The 7,500-nt window shown below is 39.4% G+C and overlaps 1 protein-coding gene across 1 annotated transcript in view; it reads right to left on the reverse strand.

Annotated features, from left to right (window-relative positions):
- LOC143029456 (uncharacterized) overlaps positions 1–7,500 on the reverse strand; it is an 82,054-nt gene that overhangs the window by 39,665 nt on the left and 34,889 nt on the right. The window contains exons 3-4 of the mRNA XM_076192102.1: positions 2,506–2,772; positions 1–772 (exon numbers count right to left, since the gene is read on the reverse strand). The exon at positions 1–772 is cut by the window's left edge and continues 773 nt beyond it. Of these exons, the coding sequence (XP_076048217.1) occupies positions 1–772; positions 2,506–2,772 (1,039 nt within the window). The remainder of the gene's footprint in view (positions 773–2,505; positions 2,773–7,500) is intronic.

The following is a 7,500-nucleotide window of genomic DNA, read 5'->3' on the forward strand; positions in this document are numbered from 1 at the left end:
CCACAGATGGTGTAGTCCTCATGGCAGCTAGCTTGCTCCTCACCGAAAGGAGTAAGCGTTCTGCATACCTCAGGAGTCTTGGACCCCTCCCGTATCCATACCAAGTTGTTTCCTCGAGAACAGGAGTTTCTGTAAGACTGCGCCGCTTCTCGGACGACTTCGTAATGAAACCCTTGCGTTGGAGTGATCGGGCTAAGACCGAACCTCCGACAACGCGATCGGTTCTCGATGAAGGAGGACGTCTCCGGGAAGAGGACAAAATCGAAGTCCTTTCTTTTGCACGGCTGCATAATGTCCGCGATGTCCCTGGACACCTCCTCCCCCTTCATGACCCAATGACTCCCACTGACGACGGCTGAGAAGGAGGAACCGTCACAGCTGCTCAACGACTCGATCTCAGACTCCTCGAGCTTGAAGTCCCAAACCCTCGGGTCTTGCAGTTGACCATCGAAGCTACCCGTGACCTCGCCGTTTCGGGGCTGCTGCGAGGCTAGCATCTGCATCTCGGCTTGGAGGCCGCTGCCGAAGAGGAAGGCCGATGAGGACCTCATGGAGGACCATCGAAGGCCGCCTCCCATGACGACGATGCTGCTCTCGCGGAAGATGGTGCTCACCTGCTCGCCGTAGATGACCCGGAGGCCGTCGAGGTAGACGGCCACGCCCTTTGGCGTGTGGGACAGGCAGACATGGTACCACGTGAAGGGGAGGAGCCTCGCCGGGGAGGCGTAGACGGTGTGGTCGAAGCGGAGGAGGACGCCCTCGTACACCAAACCTGAGGAGGAGACCAGAAACAAATAGATAAATAAGTTGACAAATAAATAGATGAATAGAAGACATAAATAAAAAGATAAAAAAATATGAATACATAAATAGATAAAATAAATAATGAATAAATAGTCAAATAACTGATTAATGAATAAACACAGCTAAATAAATAAATAAATAGATGAATAGATAGATAAACAAGCATATAGATAAATAGATGAATGAATAAATAAGTTGATGAATAAGATTTAACACCAAGAGGCACTAAGCAGCGACCGAAACTCCCACCTTTGCCCTTAGTGTTCGGATAGCCGGACAGGTCATGGAGGACCTATGTGAGCCGAGATCGATTCCCAACTCGCCACAGTGAGACAAATTCAGGAACGAACGAAGGAGATTTTGTAAATATATAACTTAGTAATTAGTGTTTGATTAAACAACTTGATCTCGTTTAATTCCGAGTAATTTGGTTTTGAATATCGAGTTTTAATCATCTCTCACGAAGATGAACAAGTTAATGAATTTGAAATGTATTTCAATTCTATCACTATTTTTTATTGTTATTGTTACTATTGTCATTATCATTATTATTATTAATGTTATTGTTATTACTATTATCATAATTATTATCATTATTATTATTATTATTATCATTATTATTATTATTATTATTATCATTATTATTATTATTATTATTATCATTATTATTATCATTATTATTACTATTATCATTATTATTACTATTATCATTATTATTACTATTATCATTATTATTATTATTATTGTTATTATTATTATTATTATTATCATTATTATTATTATTATCATTATCATTATTATTATTATTATTATTATTATTATTATTATTATTATTATTATTATTAGTAGTAGTAGTAGTAGTAGTAGTAGTAGTAGTAGTAGTAGTAAAAGAAGTGTGGAAGGCAGAGGTGGAAGGAGTGAATATGAGGGGGCGTCCTAGGGTGAGATGGAAGGATGGGGTGAAAGGGGCATTACAAAAGAGAGGAATGTCTGTGGAGGAAGGACGGGAGAGGACAGAAGATAGGGGTGAATAGAGAGTGGTTGTGTATAGATGATGCTGTGATGCATGAGGGGGAGTGGGTGGGGGATGGGGGGTGAGGAAGTATGTATGAGAAATAAATTGACGCAGCCCGAAGGGATTTCTCCCCGTCTTCTCCTTTTCTGCATGAGGGGACGGAGAGGGGGGGTCGCCGAATTTATGAAGCGGCCTTGCTGTGGATATGCTTTGTCTTGCGGTACTGCTTCTGACCCAGGGCAGTGGACAGGATGCAGGGATGACCCGTCATCCAGGAGGTATCAAGATAAGAGGGAGGGAGGAGGGAGGAGGGGAGTGGAATATATAGGAAATGGAATGGGTGGGAGTGGTTTCTATGCCTTTTTTTGGCTACCCCCCGTGTAGGGGGAAAAAGCCTTTGGTATATGTATGTATTATTATTATTATTATTATTATTATTATTATTATTATTATTATTATTATTATTATTATTATTATTATTATTATTATTATTATTATTATTATTATTATTATTATTATTATTTCTATTATTATTATCGTGACTGCCCCAACAGTCCCTAAAGCGTATAATAGGGCAAAGGCGACGGCTCCGGCCGCAGCTACTCAGCACCTCTCTTGCCACCCCCTCCTCAGAGAGAGCGTTGGGTTTTGGGCGTGGGCGTGGGTCCCTAAGCACCCCAACCCACCGACAGAGACGTGGGCATCGGTGGTGTCGTTGCTGGCCATCATCATGACGACGGCAGGGTCCGCGAAGTGATTCAACTTGAGCCAGACACAAGCCACCACGTCCTCCGAACTCACGCGAAGCGTCGCCAGCAGGTAGTTCCCGCTCGGGCTCGTTGGAGGGTCCACCCCACCCTCCCCCTCCAACTTCACCTCCGAGTTCCCGGCGCCGGTCGAGGTCCAGTACCGGTTGCTGATGGAGTAACGACTCGTGGGTACGTCCATGACGTCTGCAAATAAAAGAAGAAAGGAAATTAGTCCCGAATTAGTTATTTTGAAAATTCTGGGAAAAAAGAAAAGAAAAGAAATAAAGTAGAAAGAAAAGAGAAGTAGGTGAAAAAATAAACACAAAATAAATGAATAAATGAAATCAGATGAATAAAGTAAATGAATAAACAAATGAAAATAGAAAAGAATAAGATTATTAAATAAAAAAGAAATAAAATTGTCAGAAAATATACAGATAAAAATAGAAAAATAAAGATAATACAAATGAATGAAATAATAATGATAATAATCATGATAAAGATGATAATAATAATAATAATAATAATAATAATAATAATAATAATAATAATAATAATAATAATAATAATAATAATAATAATAATAATAATAATGTGGATAGGAGGTAAGGGAACACGGGCTGAGGGAAATACTTTTATTCCTGACTAGTTTCGCCTGAGTGGCTTCTTCAGAGGAACATAGTTTGAAGTCAAGTTGGTCAATATATATGGCAAAAGAAGGAACGTGGCAAAGTGTCAGGTTGGTCCCCCACTCAACCTCATCTGTCGGTGTGGCGGACTGTCACAGCGGGTGGACCAAGTATCCTCCTGTTGTTCGCGTGGCTGAAACGTCCGTCTGGATCAGGGGCTCTGTGTTTATTATTCGTTACGATAAAGTGTGCTGCTGCTTTAGCCCATATTAAATACCCAGTCCTCTTATTGATGTTATCATGGATGTTGATAAAAACGGACTCCATCGCCTTTCTTTCCTGCCGTGTAATGTTATCCATGAGAATTTTTGCCTGGTCCCATTTTGGTAGATGGCCTCTTTCGTCGACATGGTTAACTAATGCACTACTAACCCTGTGGTGCCTTACATCTGCTCGGTGTTCTTTCAATCTGGTGTCTAAGCCTCTGCCGGTTTCACCGATGTATTTTCTGTCACATCCACCACACGGGATTTCGTAAACTACGCTGTTTGTATTTGTGGTTGGGTCTTTTTTCTTGATTAAAAGGTCCTTTACTTTCGTACCTGTGGAAGTCGCAAGACGAATGTTGGAGGACGATAAGATTTTGTCTAGGTCTCTCGTTAGATTGGAATTTGGGACCACCTAATATTTAGCGTTGGACTTTTCTCTTTGCCACGTTCCTTCTTTTGCCATATATATTGACCAACTTGACTTCAAACTATGTTCCTCTGAAGAAGCCACTCAGGCGAAACTAGTCAGGAATAAAAATATTTCCCTCAGCCCGTGTTCCCTTACCTCCTATCCACATTCGTCACAATGTATACACAATAATAATAATAATAATAATGATAATAATAATAACAATAATAACAATAATAACAATAATAATAATAATAATAATAATAATAATAATAATAATAATAATAATAATAATAATAATAATAATAATAATAATAATAATAATAATAATAATAATAACGATAATGATAATGATTATAATGTTTATCTATGAACCAATTGTTTTTTCCCTGTATAAAGGAGATAGTCAAGCCATAGAAACGCACCCACTCCCACCCATTCCATTCTCAAACAAAACCCTTGTTTCCTTCTCATCTTAGCTCCTCTCCTGTCCACTGACCGGGTCAGAAGCAATGCAGCAAGACACAGTACATCCACAGTAAGGCCGCTTCACTTCATCGGCGATCTCCCCCTCTCCGTCCACTCATACGGAAAATAGAGAAGACGGGGAGAAATACCTTCGGGCTGCGTCAAAGTATCTTCCATACACAGCCATCCTCCACTCATCCCTATCTCCCGCCTTCTCCCTTCCTTGTTCAACAGGTATTCCTCTCTTGCTCAAATCCCATTTCGTTCCATCCATCCATCTTATCTTCGGTCGTCCCCTCAAGTTCAAGCCCTTCCTTCCACACCTCTTTTACTAATATTTCTTCACTCATACTTTCCACGTGTTCAAACCATCCCAATTCTCTTTCATCAGCCCTATCTACTTTCTCCTTTTCCTCTCCTGCTCTCCTCGCCTCATTTCTCACGCTATCCAACCTTGTAACTCCTACCATATTTCTCAGACACTTCATCTCAAACACATTTAAACTTCTCCTTTCTGCCTCTCTCAATCAAAAAGTCTCCGCCCCATAGAGCACTGTCGGCACAGTCACCCCTTCGTATAATCCTTTCTTTGCATTCATTCACAGATGCCTATTTCTCATGACACTTTTTAATCCCCAGGGCATTTACTTGCTTCTCTCAATCTACAAGTTATATCCACCTCCATCCCTCAATTTCTTGCCACATACGACCCCAAATACTTAAAACTATCCACTTCCTCCAGCCTCGGTTCTTTAAGATTTACTTCCAATTCATTGCCATCCTCTTCCCTTGTAAATCTCATCACCTTACTTTTACCCACATTTACCTTCAGCATTCTCCTATCGCATACCTTCCCAAACTCCGTCACTAACTCCCTTAATTCCCCCTCAGACCCTGCCACAAGTGCAGTTGTGTCCGCAAACAACAACTGTTTCACTTCCTACTTCTCTTCATTATCTTCAACCATCTCCAGTTCCTTGCCCATTATCCTCGTATTTACCTCCCACACCACCCCATCCATGTACACATTGAACAGCCATGGTGCAACCCCACCTTTACCTTAAACCACTCACTCTCTCGGTTTCCAATTCTAACACAGGCTCTCCTACTCTCATAAAAACTCTTGGCTGCCCTTAACAGCTTTCCTCCAATCCCATATGTCTGCAGTACCACTTACAGTGCCTTCCTGTCTATCCTGTCATTAGCCTTTTCCAGATCCATAAAGGCCCAAAACATCCTTACCTTTTACCAAAGCCTTCTCACTAATCTGTCATACCACAAACACCTAATCCACGCATCTTCTATCTTTCCTAAAACCACAGTGGTCCTCAGCAATTACTCTGTTCCTCTACTAATCTTCTCAATTAAACCTTTCTCATAAGCCACCACAACTACACTCAACAAACTGATCCCTCTAAAACTTCTACAATCACATTTGTCCCCTTTTCCTTTGTAAAGCAGAACTATACATGCACTCCACTAGTCCTCCGACACTTTACCCCTCCTTAGACACACATTAAACAACCTCTCCAGCCAGTCCACTATTACTGTACCTCCTTTCTTCAGATACCCCGTATGACACCTATTCAACCTAGGTGCCTTATTGGTTCTCATAATTTTTTTTTTCAAAACTTTTACCTCATCTCTTCTTATATTTCTTCAATTTTCCTCTCCCTTCACCATCATTTTTAGCGCCTTCCACTGCCACAATGAATTCCTCCCTATCCTCCTTCACATTCAATAGTTTCCTAAGATATACTTCCCGTCTTCCCCTTACTGCCTGCACTTTCATCAACATCTGTCCATGTGCACCTTTTCATCTCTACCTGACTCACATCACCTTTCTCTCTTAAAGAGTAATTACAATGTAAATAAAAGATGTTTTAACCCTTTATGGTACGCATTAAGTTCCCGCTTTCAAAAAAAAAAATCAGTAGGTGTTTTTGATTGCTTTTGCATTCCAGATTACAAAAATGGCCTTGTTTTTAACTTTTTCTTATAAATAATTTTTTTTTCAAACGTGCCTTTTTCGATGATCTGAGCACAGGACAGGCCTTTTAGTGAAATATAGCCAAAATACAGAATTATTACATACCAAGCTTTAATCTTACCTGAAAGTGAAAATTATTATTTTTTCATGACAAAAACATTTGATAAGATTAATAATGAATGTAGTGAGTGAAGTTTGCTATATTTTATTATTAGACTGAATGAAAAAAATACACATTTTCAAAAATCAAAGCCATCTATGAGTACTGGTAAAATATCTAACACTCCTGTACCACAAATTTCTTATCAAGTATAAGAGAAATCAATTCCTTATGCATGTGACAATGTTTACAGATCAAGAAATACCTTATCTCACATTCCCAATTAGAGACAAATGAAAACCAACTAAAAGGTACTGAAATGAGTCAAAACTCCTGAAACATAACTTTTTTTTTCTTGTACTAGAAATTATTATTATTTACTTTATTATAGTTTTTATTTATTCATTCATTTATTTATTTACTAATTTATCATTATTATAATTTTTTCGCATCCGACCTTGATATGGACCAAAAGGTCTCCTGTCGGCATGCTCCGCCTTTGTAATCCTTTGTATTCCTTTGAGTTTTTTTTATAGTTCATTTTGCTATTATTGACTTTGGGAAATACTAAAAACTAACACCGGTCAGATTATTATCTTTATACTTTGTTATATCTGTTCATTGATTTGTTTAGATTTGTTTTTATCTAATTTTGTTTATTTATCTAATTTTTATTTATTTTTGCTGACGGGATCCTACTGTCCCTGTGGTCTTCTTATAACCAATATCAGTGGGGGCCCCTCCAAGTGTGACCTGTAGGTGTCTAGAAATATGTCCTTGAAGCCTCTAGATGAATAGAATCTTCAGACTCTTCCTGATTGGTTGGCCGTCCACAGAATCCCCGTTCCTGGCTTTTCATTGGCTGGTGGGGATGTGATGGCAAACGTGACGTCAGTGAGTGTTTTTTGCGCCAACCAATCACATGTTCGAGGGGGTGGAGATTCTGTGTAGGGGAGGGGCATATCTGCCAATCTAGATGATGGCTAGCATACAAGGAACTATCGATTATGGTAAAAAAAATGTCGCTTGTTAGCGGTCTTCTATAAATCTTGTCATTGCAAGAAATG

The sequence above is a fragment of the Oratosquilla oratoria genome, chromosome 11 (assembly GCF_046742065.1).
Source record: "Oratosquilla oratoria isolate Oo_2021 chromosome 11, ASM4674206v1, whole genome shotgun sequence".
NCBI classification, from domain to species: domain Eukaryota; kingdom Metazoa; phylum Arthropoda; class Malacostraca; order Stomatopoda; family Squillidae; genus Oratosquilla; species Oratosquilla oratoria.